This window comes from Rattus norvegicus, chromosome 9, assembly GCF_036323735.1.
Source record: "Rattus norvegicus strain BN/NHsdMcwi chromosome 9, GRCr8, whole genome shotgun sequence".
NCBI classification, from domain to species: Eukaryota; Metazoa; Chordata; class Mammalia; order Rodentia; family Muridae; genus Rattus; species Rattus norvegicus.
Window position 1 is genome coordinate 91,302,267 of NC_086027.1, and position 15,206 is coordinate 91,317,472.

Genomic DNA, 15,206 nt, shown 5'->3' on the forward strand with positions numbered 1-15,206 from the left:
AAACTTCTTTAGGGTGCTCTCCAGGAAAGGGCATCGTGGTCAAGTGTCCGGAAAGATGACTTGAAACCAAGTTAAAGGTTTTTTCTTCTTCTTCACACACTTCTCAGAGCCTTTAAAATACCGATACCGCCATAAACCTTGGACAAGGCGAGCCAGTATGAGAACCTACTGGGGCTTTCCTCATACCGGGGAGCCATGACACTAGTGTTGTATAAAACACAAGTGAACTGCACGGCCCAGGTTGTCTTCTCTCTCCGGCTTCACTGAGTCTCAATTCGTGGCAGACCTCTCTAAGAACATGGAGAGTCTGTTATAGGCAACACTGTAGGCTCACAAGTCAGGCAGAGGACAGGAGGATAAGGAAGGCTAAAAATTCTGAATGGCTCAGACCCCAGGCATGCTGTCAGTCTTGACCTCTGTTTCACTCACCCGAGATCCCTTTTCAGGGAAACACTGGCAGACAGAGCAGTTTCTTCCTCCACAGGGGCTGCCATATTTCTTGCTGCTCTGGAAAACCAAGTCACATGTTCAGTATATTAAGCCTTAGGGATTAGTCAAGTTCCTTGAATATACAATAAAACAAGCCCAACATGTTCAAACTTCTTACCTTGGATCCAGGAAAAGCAAATACTAATTAATTTAGCTTGAGACAATGTAGCCAGGGTGCACTTAAACTTTTGATCCTCCTGCCTCAGCTTCACAGAGTCACCATCACACCTGGCAGCAGATTAGTTCTGACTAGTGAAAGGGAACCTTCACTTTTTTAAAATGACCGTGCGTGTGGGTTTTTTTTCCTGTTATACATTTGTGCTGCCCATGTATCTTGGCACATTTCAATAAAATTGTTTGTAAAATAAAACTATTTGCTGGGGAGAAAAAAAACCAAGGCAGAGCCCCTGCTTGGTGGGTGGCAGGGTAATCAATCTTAGGGGGAACTGATTACAGGGGTCAGACCCTGAAATACAGAGGACACTAGAGAAAAAAAGGAGCCTTGTTCAAAAGCAGCCAGAGGCAGAATCATCTAGAGCCTTCGTCTCCTATGAAGACTGCGTTAGTAAGCTGTGAGCAGTCAGGAGGTGTTTATAAGTGGTGCAGTTAGTAAAGCTATGCACAGACAAGAGTCTATTCTCAATGATAAGCTTGACTTTCTCTCCTTGGCCTCCTTGCTGTGCCTCCCAGATCAGCCGGGATAGGTGACCCTCACCAGACAAATCCTTCCTAAGGCAATTCTCCAGAAAAAGTCTTTCAGTTTGGATTTAATTCTTTTCTTCCTGCAATTTGGTGGTTCTCCAAGGTGGGTTCCTCTAATGCTGTGGTTCTCAACCTATGAGTCACAACCCCTTTGAGGTCACATATGAGATAATCTGAATATGAGATATTTACATTACAATGCTTAACCATAGCAAAATTACAGTTATGAAGTAGCAACGAAAATAATTTCACGATTGGGGGGGATCACCACAGTATGGGGAACTGAATTAAAGGGTTGCAGAATTAGAAAGATTGGAAACTGCTGGGAGTCTAATGTGTCCCTCAGTCAGACACTCCTGAATCTGAGTCATTTGGGCTCTTCCCTGCTTTAAATACACACACACACACACACACACACACACACACACACACACACACACAGTCATATATACACAGAGACACATACACACAGAGATACACACACAGACACAAACACACACAGACACACATGTGCATGTACTGTATACACACACTGTATATATCAGCCACTTCAGTACCAAGTGTAGTCTAAGAAATCCAAGCTCCACGTGTAGAGTTTACAATCATCAGCCACCTCCAAGCGTTTACTTTCAGTCACCACTGAGACTGTGGCTCAGACGGGAAAGGGGAATTAGTTGGATGCTAGAACTACCAGCAGAGATACGATTACCAAGATGCAGCAGAAATAAACTTTGCCTATTCCAACCTTGCCTATTTTTATAATAAAGGCAATGAGCATAAATTAATGTGAAATGAAAGAAATAGAGAAGTGCTTCCCATATAACCGCAACATTCAGGAGGTGCAGGCAAGGAGGTCAGGGCAAGTTCAAGACCAACCGAGGATACATGACGCATTGTCAGAAAAGAAAGAAAAGGAAAGGAAGGAAGGAAGAGAGAGAGACAGAGAGACAGAGAGAGAGATAGAGAGACAGAAAGAGACAGAGACAGAAAGAAACACAGGGAGACACAGAGAGAGAAAGAAACAGAGAGAAAGAGACAGAGAGAAACAGAGAGAGACAGAGACAGAGAGACAGAGAGAGACAGAGAGAGAGATAGAGAGAGAAACACAGGGAGACAGAGAGAGACACAGAGAGAGAGAAAAAGAGAGACACAGAGAGAGACAGAGACAGAGAGACAGAGAGAGAAGAGACACAGAGAGAAGAGACACAGAGACACAGAGAGAGACAGAGAAAGAGAGAGAGAGAGAGAGAGAGAGAGAGAGAGAGAGAGAGAGAGAGACTAAGCCCATAGCTATGATCCTGGTGAAAGACTGGTAAGTAGATACAACACAAGTTAGTATGTATAGTACATATAGACACATTCATAAGCACACACAAATACATGCCTATGTGCACAAATGTCAGTGAGGGTGAGAAAAGACAAAGGGTCTACTTAAAAGTTTGTTTGGTTTTTTATTCACTCAGTCTAAACTTCCTTTAAAGGGCAGCATGGTAGTTTAAATGAAAATGGCCTCCACAGGCTCCTAGGGAATGGCATCATTTGAAAGGATTAGGACATGTGGCCTTGTTGGAGGAAGTGTATCATTGGAGGCGGGCTTTGAGATCTCAGATGCTCAAGTCAGGCCCAGTGTCACCCTCTCTTCCTGCTGCCTGCCAATCCAGATGCAGAACTCTCCGCTCCCTCTCCAGCACCACGTCTGCCTGCACACCACTGTGCTTCCCACCACGATGATAATGAACTGAACCTCTGAACTGTAATCCAGCCCCAACTAAGCGTTTTCCTTTATAAGAGTTGCTGTGGTTATGGTGTCTCTTCACTGACTAGGCAGGAACATTTTCAGGCAGAATCAAAGAGAAAATATCCTTAAGCATTAAATGAAAAGTTTTGAAGAACTTGAGGGCTTAAGGGGCTAAGACATGGCTCAATCTGTAAAGTGCCTACCATGTGACCATGAGTATTTGATATCTAGTGTACTCTGTCAACCACACATACAGTTGGGCACAGCATTGCATGTCTGTAATCCCAATGCTGAGAAGGAAAAGGCAGGAGAACCCCCTGGGACTTGCTGGCCAGGTATGGATGAATTTGTGAGCTCCACAAACACAAGAAACTCTGTCTCAATTAATGGTGGAGAGCAATAGAAAAACACACTCAATGTTGACCTCTGACCTCCCTATACATATGTGTGAATCTATACACACACTATATAAGACACACATAAGTGAGCTTGAAATTTATGAAGTATATGACTCTTGACTTTTGATTAAAGTAGTTATCTGTGAATGTAGGAGTTCAAAATCCTGAAGCATTAAGAGTTAAATGCCCAGGCCCTGAGTACTTGAATTCATTTAAGGTCAGAATTCATTATTGTGCTCAGTGAAATACCCAAAATAGCAAAAGGGGAGTCAGTAGATTAGCTGCCTTGATAGCAAAGGAAGGTTGTTTACATGATATTGTTTGTTTTTGCCAAGCATCACTGAGATGTGTGTGGCAGGGTTACATTTCAGGAGTCATTTTGAAAAAGATTAGCAGATTCTAAGAAAGAAGCATCCACTGACACGTGAAATGGGGCTGTGAGCTTGCGAAGGAAGAACGTGCACTTGGTAAAGACATACAGGATGAGGGAATACGGAGTTTGACACCCAGTCCCCTGGTAAAGTTACAATGTATGGCGATGCAGGCTTGTAGCCTCATCAGCAGAGAGGCAGAGAAACTACCCGATCCCTAGGGCTCACGAGGCAGCCTGCTTAGCCTACTTGGTACATTTCAGGGCAATGAGAGGCCCTGTTTGTAAAACAAACAAGCAAACAAACAAACAAAAAAGAGGCAGATGATGTCTAAAGACCAACATCTGAGTTTGTCTTCTGGTCTCCTTACTCAGCAAGCACATGTGTGCTCATTTGAATACACATGGGTTTGCACAAACACACACAGAGAGAGAGAGACAGAGACAGAGGCAGAGGCAGAGGCAGAGAGAGGGAGAGGAAGAGAGATCTCATGCAAAGCCCTTGAAAAAGACAAAGACAATACTATACAAAATTAACTGTCCATAGCCTGAACCACAATCTCTGGGAAGACACCCATACGCAACTCATTGGGAACACACGTACACTCACACACTTACTGGAAACACCTACACTCACAACTTCAGTGGAAACACCTACACTCACACACTTACTGGGAACGCACCTACACTCAAGCCTACTTATCTTTCTCCTAAGGTAAAACCAGGAGAAGCTACCCTTCTTTACCTCAGATGTCATAAGACACATGCTTACTGCATAGAAAGTTAAAGAAGGTAAAACATGAACTCCTATAAAGTTAACTCTGTCATGTATCTGTCTCCAGATACAAAACTGAATAATACAGATACGCAACCAAAACATCGATTTGTATAAAAGAGGAATAGCAGTCACTTTCTCTTTTTGTCCTGGCTGTGAGAGGCCCCAACTCTTTAGATTGATATCTAACTATTAATGTAAATACATTTACCACATGCAACCCACACTGTTGGTGATTTGGTTGTTTCATTGATACTCAGGTGTCATGCCTCCTACTACCTGGCCATTTCCACCTAATCACTGTGTTCACATTTACTCTGGCACACTTCGCACAGCTGTCCGGTTCACACAATATCAGAGCTGGTGCGTCCACTCCCTTCTGAGGAACACTTAGGTTATTCCCTTTCTTGGCTGCTGAGCACCGCCCTGTGGTTAGTCTTTGCTCGGGCCAGAAGGAAAACATGTGACCAATTTCTTTTAAAAAATGCATTCCAAAGGGATCGTACTTTTAAAATCTTGGTAGATAATGCAGGATGCCTTCTATAGGTACTGTTTCTATTCACACCTCTGTCTTAAACCCCAGTTATCATATGGCTACTCCCTGTATGAAGACTCTGAAATCTCTCTGCAGCACAAGCTGATGGGTGCACCCATGATTGACTTGTCTTCAGTTCGGGAATCATGATTGCCCACATGGATGTAAAGAAGAGGGGGAGTGAATTTCAGGAGGATGCAGACTTTTATAATAGAAAAAGTAGATGAATATTATATGAAAACCAAGCTTGGCAAAATCAGGTAAGAGTGACTAGAAAAACTCTCTCAAAGGAGCATCATGGGGAGGGGCGTTCTCTAATGCATGTGGACTAAAATTGGCAAGTCTTATTCTCCCTGCTTAACAGACACTGATTCTTAGCTGAGTTAAAGAATAAGGGACTTGAGGAAGCCAAGAAGCAAGGGCTTCCCATCCTTGACCCAGGTAGTAAGAGGGAGTAGAGATCATTTGCAGTTACTTTCCAAAGGTCTCTGACAATCAAGGGACTTGGATTGGGTGGATCTCAGTCATTCCAGTAGTCTTCAGCCCGGAATGGCAGGCAGCCCCTTAACAGGACACCTTTAAAACTTTTGAGGCTGGGTTCATAACTTAGATTCTTCCTTGAGAGAGCAGGAGAAAGAAGGTTTGTTACAGGCTGAGATTTCTCTAGAGCTAAAAAGCGTCCAGATTGAGTCTTACATTTCTTAGTTTCATCTTGAAATATCTCAACTACTTCTTTTCTGTTCCAAATAAAAAGAATTTAGGGAAGGGCTGTGGTTCTTATAAGATAAAGACCTCTCCAACACCCAGGCAGCTCTCTAAGCAGCTTTGACTGCAAGGATATCAAAGTGGCTCAGATTGTGTTTTATTTGAGGACACAAAGGCTGAACCCCAGAGAATAACATTTAAACATTTAAACACACAGACAACTTCAATAAATTATATGTACAACAACGTGAATTTTCCATGTACAGAATGAATTAATATACTTACCCCATATTCATATTGTATGGTAAAGAGGATAAATATCAGTGACCTATGGAAAAGCAAAAATATAGGCTAAGTGTTTGCTTTCATGGGGGACAACCTAAACAGAGTAACAGTACTAATACCAGAAGGCTGACTCTTGATTCTGATGGTTAACACCCGTTACAGTCAATATCATGTTCTCTCTATGGCTGCCACTGTTGCCTCTCTTCTATCAGTCGAAGAAGGTATATTGAAGGCCTTCTGTGTGGGCATACTGGAGGCCATGATACAGGAAACTTTAGGGGCACTAAGGGTGAGATTGAGGCTTGAATGGACAGGTGAGTGACGAGAGAAGAAATGACTCTCCATGAAAACAAGGGGGTGGGGCAGTTATGGTCAGGGACACATCTGAGCCAAGTGGCATCCAGGGTGTCACTTAATGGAACCAATGCAAGAAGGAGTGTTAGCTGGAAAGCTGAATGAATGAGAGGAATGGATGAGGGTGAGGGGGAATAATATGGAATCATTAGGGAAGAGCGAGGTGGCCCACAGCCTGACTCTACCTAGGGCTTTGCCATTATTGTAAACAAATTTCAACAGAGTAGGGGTGCAATCAAAAAAGGCCCAGCAAACGGTTGCTGGTGCTTCTCTCCATCAAAGGTCTTCAGTGCACATCATCTCATCTGGTTCTTGAGCCTTAGTGGTGAGTTGGTGCTCCTGGTCATATATCCCTATGCCTTATCCCCACACTCAGTGTTGGGAGAATGAGAGCTAGGCCTTGGACTTGGTTTTACGTACAGCCTTTTCCCCTTTGGAATCGTGTGCTAAGTGAGCCTTCTTTCTTTACACTGTACTCCTTTCTCTTGGAGAAATAGAATTAGCATAGACAGTGACAAAGGATCATCACCCTGATCAAGAGACCAGAAGCTGGGGGAGGTTACTGGTTGACACCAAGGTATTTGGGGGCTGTGTTCCTGAACACAGAGTCTGATTCTTGCCTTTCCCCGATTCTAGAATTGCCCATGTTCCTTGCCTCACAGTCTCTTCTTCCTTCAAAACTAGTGCTCTCTGGGTTCTGCTTCTTTAGTGACATCTCCTTCACTAATGCTGCCTTCCTTCCTCCCCTCTTTCATGTTTAAGAATAGCTGTGATGACAGTGGATTACCCAGATAGTCCAAGATCCCCACCTCCTGTCTCAAGATCACCTGATTGACACCCTGAATTCTATTTGCAACTGTAAATTCTTTCTCTCATGTAAATAACATAGTAACAAAGATTCAGATGTAGACATCTGCGAGGTCATTGATCTGCCCTTTGCATTTTGTGAAAGTACTTTGATCTCACTCCCCTAGTTTCAGGAACCCCCAATTCTGGGCATTTAATACTTTTGCTATTCAAATCTAGTAATTAAGATAGCAGGAATGGGATGGGGAGAGGGGAGGAGTGCTGTTATTTGTATAGAACAGCTTCACATTTGGTCATGATGTGAGTGCATTATGGGAAAGATGTTGGTATTTAACAGTCAGGATGGGTCCTATATGGCCGCACGTAGACCCGCCTTCCCGAAAGACACACACACCAAGGACACTCACCAGGGGCCTGTGCCGTAGGACTCGGTCCATCTGAAAAAGCACCTCATGAAGACCTTGAGCACTAGTGCCTTCAAGGGATGACCTCTGTGCCCAAAATACTCCTCCGGCCTTCTCCTCTCTCCCAGAAGATTCTCATGGACAGTTGGGAGTCAGTGCCCTGTGTTACAATGTGCATGTGTGAAATATGAAAGTCATACTTATGGCTTTTACAACAGCAATATGCCATAAAATTGAGAATAATGGCTTCTGTTATTATGTCTGTGATGGAAACACTTTCCAAACAACCCCAAATGGCTTTTAACATAGCAATCTTTTCTTGGTACTTGTTATGCTGAATAAACATCCTTAGAAATGAAAAAAATCCTACCAAGGGCAAGAGGGTATGGTGGGAAGGGACAGGGACATCGAAAGGAAGAACAGGGTGTAGTGAGGGGCAAGGATGGGGCATGCGTAAAATGCTGTAAAGAAACCCGTGACGCTGTAGGCTATCTTAGGAAAGGTTTTTCCTTTATTTTTATGTCTGTGCATATGCATGCAGTGCCCAGGGAGGCCAGAAGAGGGAGGCAGATCCCCTGGGACTGGAGTGAAAAACAGTTGTCTGCCATCTTGTGGGTTCTGGGTATTGAACCCAGGTCCTCTGAAAGAGTAGCTAGTGGTCTTAACCACTGATCCAACTCTTCTGCCCTTGTAAGTAAACTATAAAAGGTAAAAAGAAATAAAACAAAAATTGGAATATTCTCAAATGGAAATGGGGAAGTACAGAGTTATTTTGGGGATGATGCAATGTTCTGGAATTAGAGTAGACATGGTGTGCGTCATGATTGCATCTGGGACTTCTCATTTACAAACTTCAGGAGAGTTAAAATGGTGAGTTTTGCTTTTTAAATTTTATTTGTAAACAAGAGAAAATTTATTTTTAAACTTGACTGGAAGAACTCTTTACTTTGATCTAAAATCTCTTTGGCATAAAGAATGGAGATGTCTCAATTTTAAAAATTTGTTTCTTCTGGGCCCCTGTCCTTACAGGGACTACTAAGGAGAAAGAAACCAGTCGTGTATCACAAGCTATTTTTAAATTTCTGTGTGAAAGCTGGGCAGATGAATTCAACACCATGTTTTCTGATGAGTGGTGGGACCACCTTCTGAGTTCTTTCAAAACCGAGGACAGAAAAATACAATTATGGAGAACACACTGATTTCTTTTCTATCCCCGAATTGACCACTTTAAGTAGCTTTTTCATTAAAAAGTTTCATTCTAGAAATGGGCCTCAATAAAACGAATTATTATTTTGGAAAGAAAATGCAAATTTCTTTGAATCACTTAAATTTTACTCAATATTGTAAACAAGTGAGAAATTGCCCAAAATTATGGAAAATTGGAGATATGTATATTTTGAAAATAATTCGTGCAATTTACCTCCATACTCATGTAGGCATTCTGTGAAGAAGTTTTCACAGAGGAGTGCTGCCACGCTGCGGAAGAAGGATGCCTGACTACTGTGCTAACATCTGGAGTTTGACTACTATCCTAATGAACATCTGGAGTTTCTCAATACACTTGGATGGATGATTTTTGGAGACGTCAAAATAAAACTGTATCAGCATCATTTTAGAAATACCCAGTGTGTCTCAACACCCCACTGACAGCTAAAAGCATCGTACAAATACTCATTAACAGAAATTTATAATGCTCAGTGTTTCTTATGAAATAGTATTTACATAATGTTCATCTCATATGTACTCTACTGTTTGTGTGTGCAGCTGCATATGTGTGTATGTGAAGGTTATAGGTCAAACTCGTGTTGTTCCCCATGTGCCATGTACCTCACTCCTTGAAAAAAGGGTCTAGCATTTGCCTGGAGTTCACCAAGTAGCCTTGACTGACTGGAGAGCCCTAGGGATAGCTGGGATGCTCTGGGGACCAGAGTAACCTAGTTTCATTCTTGTTGTTGTGACAAAGTATCTTGAAAAAAATAACTTTAGGGGAAGGGCTTATTAAGCTTACAATTCCAGATTATGATTCATCACTACAGAGAAGTCACAGAAGCAGGACAACTGGTCACATCACATCTGCAGTCAAGAGTAAAGAGAATGAACGCATTTATGTTTCCTGCTCCCTTTGAGCTTCTCCTTGTCTTATACAGTTCACGATTCTCTGTGTAGGGAATGGTGTAGCCCACAGGGGGCTGAGTCTTCCCACATCAATTAATAATCAAGATAACCTCCCTAGACATGTATACAAGATAACAAGATCTAGACAATTCCTCAAATAAAACCTGTAGAATGATGTCATTATGCAGGTGAAGGCAGGTACAAGATAGAACGAGGCCTATCATTGGCTGAGAAGGAAGGATGGGCAGAAGAAAAGTTTTAGAGAGGAGGATGTTATGTGCAATCTATGAGGAATTTCTCTTTTGCAATGGTCCAGTGTTAAGCACATTAAAGTGTTTGCTTTGGTCCAGTTTCCAAGTACATAAAAATTTACACTATCTCTCACAACAACCGCCCTCTAACTTAACATCTTACCTCAATGCCTGACGTTGTGTGGTATTAGAGAGACAGTATGTTTCTGTTTGAGTGTATCACTGCTACAAACATCACTTGAGTAGCCTAAAGTGCTAAGACACTACAATAAAGGCAAATAACATTAGATGATCTTCTACATAGGCAAATTCTGCTGAAGTTACGTGGCTTCAGAAGGAAGTGCTCTGCCACTGTCGGCTGATAAAAGGAACACTCTCCATGGTGGCATCAGGGTCTCTCCTTGAGCCCCATGAGGGTATGGCCAAGTTTTCTATCATCTGATCCCATCTTCTCAGTGACATGGAAAGAGTCCTGGATTCAAGGCAACCCAACTGAAAGCATGTCTCTATGACAAAGAACTCGGACTCTGAGCTCAGAATAGTACAAAGAGAGACTCTCTGGAGAGCAGAAAAAAACACACTGAGATGAAAAGTCATGGGGGAAGAAAGATGCATCAAGAGATGCTCAGGTGAAGAGAAACCTTGAATTCAGAGGAAAACAAATGTACTTTGTCACACAAAGAACTGTCAGAGAGAAAAAAAGCAGCGAGTTCATCTCCTGACAGAACAGAAGCCGCCCCACTCCTTCCTGTGGTTTCTAGGGTTGAACGAATGGATCTGTGCAGACCAAGTCACTGGGAGCCCTCTCCTTCCTGTGGGTTCTAAGGTTAGTTCATGCTCATCAGAAACTCCCTCCCCCTCCAAGAGAGGGGACGCATCCCAGCACTGCAGTGCTTCAAGCATTGGCTCACGGGAGACCTCTCTTAGATCTCCAGGCTCTTGCCCCCAGCAAACAAACAGAAGTCCTTCCTAGCACATGTAACTGGCAAAAGCCACCTTGCTATCTTCTAACTCCTTGTGATTGTTAACCAGACTTCATTTATTTCGAAAGGAGAATTCTTGGTTTCCAGTTCCCCCCTGGGATGGTTCACACATCTCTGCTCGATGTTTTCCAAATGTTCCAATCTTGCTTGGGATCAAGATCCAAGATCTTCCAGATTTCCATGGGTCCCACCATGGGAAATTTGTTTCTCTGCAGCAGGCTCTTGTGTTGAAACACACCCTGCTGTGTTCTCATCACTGTGGGCAGGTGGCCAAGGTTTGGGACCAGATAAACAAGAGACTGAAGCTTGGGCTTTTCTATTCATGAAATTCTTACAGCAGTTCCTGTCTTTTCCTCCTCTGGTGCCACTAAATCTGTGAGCTCTGTTAAACACCCAGGTTTTGTGCTTTCTGTGAAAATTTTTTCTACTTACTCAATGAGTGCATGTTCTTTCAACACTACACGACTATCAGAATGTTCTTTCCCATGATAAATCATCCTGATTGTATAGACAACGATCTTGTAAACTTTCTTTTTCCAAACTAGAATTTTCTATGCTTACGCCTTTATCTTTAAAGGAGGTTTGAGAGGCACTGAAGAGGTGGCCCAGTGGTTAAGAGCACTGGATGCTCTTCCAGAGGATTGGAGACCAACTTTGAGAAGCCACAAGATGACTCATAACCATCTGCAACTTTAGTACCAGGGGACCTGATGTCTCCTCTGGCCACCGCAGACCCTGCATGCATTGTGCACAGACATGCCTTCAAGCACTCATAGACATTTTTTTTTTAATTTAGAAAAGGTTCTCAGAGATTAGGAAACTGCTACCAGTTATGTGTAGGGAAGCCTTATTTACCCCAGTCCACTGGAGAACTTCCTTTAAGGACCTACACCTCCCCTGTTAAGTATTAAGTGAAACAGGACTGGGGTCTATGCAGTTCGCTTGCCAGAGTGCTTGCCTCACTTGCATAAAGTTCTGAGTTCAATCCCCAGCATGGCATAAGTGGGATGTGATGTGCATTTCTGTAATCCCAGAACTCTGTATGTGGAGGCAGGGGGACCAAAAGGTCAAGGTCCATTTTGATGGCATGGTGATTTCAAAGCCAGTCTGGGGTACATGAAACCTATATCAAGATGTTAGATAGATAGATAGATAGATAGATAGATAGATAGATAGATAGATAAGTAGATAGATGACAGACAGACAGATAGTCAGGGATGGATGGCTTAATGGGTAGAGTTTACTGTTCTCCAATATACAAGCTAATTACTTGTTCCTGTTTTCATTAAAAAAAAAAAACAACTTAGGCTGATAAGATGGTCCAGTGGCTAATAGCATTTACTGCCAAGCCTAATGGCCTGGATTCAATTTGAGAAACAACATGATAGGAGAGAACTGAGTTCCCAAAACTGCTCTCTGCTCTCCAAAGACATACAAAGGCACCCCTCTACACACACACACACACACACACACACACACACACACACACACACACACACACACTAAATAAATAAATAAATAAATAAATAAATAAACAAAATGTAATACAATTTTTAGATTCCGATTCACCTTCACCGATAGAATTGAAAACATGAAAGTAGTGTATGTCAATGAGGAACTATGTCACACACACACACACACACACACACACACACACACACACACACAGCGTGATTTTAAATTGGGGAAATCTCAGTCTCCTCAAATATGTTCTCATATATCATTTCTTTATGTTGAAGGTCTGCAAAATGCATTGTTGTGATGTTTCTTTTTTTTCCTTTTATTGGATTTTTTATTTACATTTTAAATGTTTAAATGTTTCCTGCTTTCCCCTCCAGAAACCTGCTATCCCATTCCCCCTCTCCCCCTGCTTCTAGAAGGGTGCTCCCTCACTCACCAACCCACACCCTCCCACATTCCCCTACACTGGGGCATTGAGCCTTGGCAGGACCAAGGGCCTCTCCTCCCATTGATGCCCGACAAGGCCATCCTCTGCTACATATGTGGATGGAGCCATAGGACCATCCCTATGTACTCTTGGGATGGTGGTTTAGTCCTGGGGAGCTCTGTGGGGGTCTGATTGGTTGATATTGTTGTTGTTGTTATGGGGTCACAAACCCCTTCAGCTCCTTCAGTCCTTTCTCTAACTCCTCCACTGGCAACCCCATTCTCAGTCCAGTGGTTGGCTGCGAGCATCCACCTCTGTATTTGTCATAATCTGGCAGAGCCTCTCAGGGACAACTAGATCAGGCTCCTGTCAGCCTGCATTGTCGTGTTTCTAAACAAACAGGGTATGGCTCTCTCCTGTCACTCAGAACGTCTCACTCTTGTCACCTAGGACCTACCACCCACTGACCAGCCTCTTTCCATCATCTCATTGTCTCTCGACTTTCCCGACCCCCACTTTCTGCCTCAAACATCTGTGAAATCCACTTCTTTCAGATGCCGTACACGAGTGTGGTAGAGCATGGCATGAGTGTTCCTGTCTGGCTTATTTTGCTTAGTATAATGAGCTCCATCCAGTCCCATTAATCTCATCTATTTAAGCTGACTTTACTCCAAGAAAACACACACACACACACACACACACACACACACACACACACACACGAAAAGGTTTATTTGAGTTCTTTAGCAAAAAAAAAAAATCACAGTTGACCTCATTGCACACAAGATTTTTCATGCGGGTCATGAATCTGTGTGGTCCAAAGACCCTCGGAATGTGGCTGCAGCTTCTTGTTCTCTGAGAGGGGAAAACTTGACAAGTGCTCAAGTACATTCTTGAGAGCTATCTACATTCCAGCTGGAACAGAATGCCCCTGGCCTGGAGCCAGCCCACCCCACCTCTCCTACCCCATAGACCTGGTTGGAGTGTATAAATGCTGCAGTCCTCAAATGACACTGGAAGTTGGGTCTGGTAAGCCAGAGCCAAGGGCTCCCTATCTCAGCTCACCCACTAGTTTGGCAACATGGGTTTCTATTATCACTTCCTTTCTGAGGTCTCCTCCCAGTATCAACAGAAAACTTGACAGTAACCACAATAATGTCACATCTAAAAACAATACGATACGTGCTATAAAAGTGCAGGGCTAGCCTTCAAAGTCACACTGGCTTCCTACCTCGAAGTTCAGGGTGGCATCTTAGTTCCTAATGCTCTCAGATGTGTTGCTGAAAGTGCTACACTCCGGCTTTCCCTTGTCTATTTCTCCCTGGCCCTGGCACTATGTTGATCTCAGCTCCCTGGACCTTTTAGGCTTCTGAGCTCTGCCTTTGGAATGAGCTTCCGGCAATAACATCAGCTGATTGCTTGGGCAGGGCTATCCCTCCGGGCAGTGGAAAGCCTCTGTGGTTCCTGAGTAGAGAAAGTCTGCTTCCCTGCAGGCCAGCCTACCGATCGATCGTGCACTCACCTAGTCAGGAGATGACTGTATAAAGGCTGTGGTTCAGATATTCATTACTACAGATGGTCAATGTGTTATGTAATTAAAATGTTCATAGTATTACTGTGCAAGTCTGTAATTCCCTTGGGTTCAGGATTTCTCAGGGTGGAATACAGATATCTGAGGGGCTCAAAGTGAGTCTGAATCAGTCAGTGCCCTGGGCAGTGCTTGATTCAGTAACTGTCCCCCACTCTCTTCCTTCCTCTTTCCCTTCCTTTATCCCTTCCTTCTTTACTCCCTTCTTTCCTTCCTAATTTGTAATAGAGACCAACTCCACACACACACTCACACACAATCTATCACCACCAAAACAAACCCACAAAACACACACACACACACACACACACACACACACACACACACACACACACTACCACCACCACAAAACAAAAACAACTTCCCAATATGTTGGGTATAAAAATAGAATGTGGAGGCAGAATAAAAAATTATTGGATTTAAGGAAAAGGAAGATCTGGGGGTACAGTTGCTTTTAGATGGAGAATGGGGAGTTGGGTAGCTGGTTGGTTAGTTAGGTAGTTATTTATTTAGTTAGTTAGTTGGCTAGTTAGTTGGTTGGTTGGTAAGAGATGGGATATTGTTATTATATCCAAGTTGATCTCAAACTCCTGAGATCATGTGGTCCTCCTGCCTCTATCTGCTACAGAGTTGAGTCTGTATGTCTGTGCTGCGGGTGGGGGTGAGGAACTTTTCAAACATCAAGGAAAGGTAATCATTCAGAGGGGTGACTCTTCAGTGAGTGTGGAACAAGAAAGCATACTGTGGGATACTTCTAGGTAGGATTACAGAGTTAGCTCATGCTGAAATATTACAGAAATAGCTCATCCTGAAAATACA

General features: G+C 43.1%; 1 protein-coding gene and 1 long non-coding RNA gene across 3 annotated transcripts in view; one reads left to right on the plus strand and one right to left on the minus strand.

Moving 5' to 3' along the window:
• LOC120094721 (uncharacterized) overlaps window positions 1–14,117 on the plus strand; it is a 39,243-nt gene extending 25,126 nt beyond the window's left edge. Inside the window, exon 3 of one of the 2 annotated variants that reach the window (XR_005489243.2) lies at window positions 8,999–14,117. This is a non-coding gene — a long non-coding RNA (uncharacterized LOC120094721). Of the gene's footprint in view, window positions 1–5,103; window positions 6,477–8,998 lie in introns of those variants that run through there. The other variant, XR_005489242.2, reaches the window with a different exon arrangement.
• Col4a4 (collagen type IV alpha 4 chain) overlaps window positions 1–15,206 on the minus strand; it is a 42,254-nt gene that overhangs the window by 20,943 nt on the left and 6,105 nt on the right. Inside the window, exons 2-4 of the mRNA NM_001008332.1 lie at window positions 7,566–7,722; window positions 5,998–6,040; window positions 430–507 (exon numbers count right to left, since the gene is read on the minus strand). Of these exons, the coding sequence (NP_001008333.1) occupies window positions 430–507; window positions 5,998–6,040; window positions 7,566–7,612 (168 nt within the window). The 5' untranslated portion in view covers window positions 7,613–7,722. The remainder of the gene's footprint in view (window positions 1–429; window positions 508–5,997; window positions 6,041–7,565; window positions 7,723–15,206) is intronic.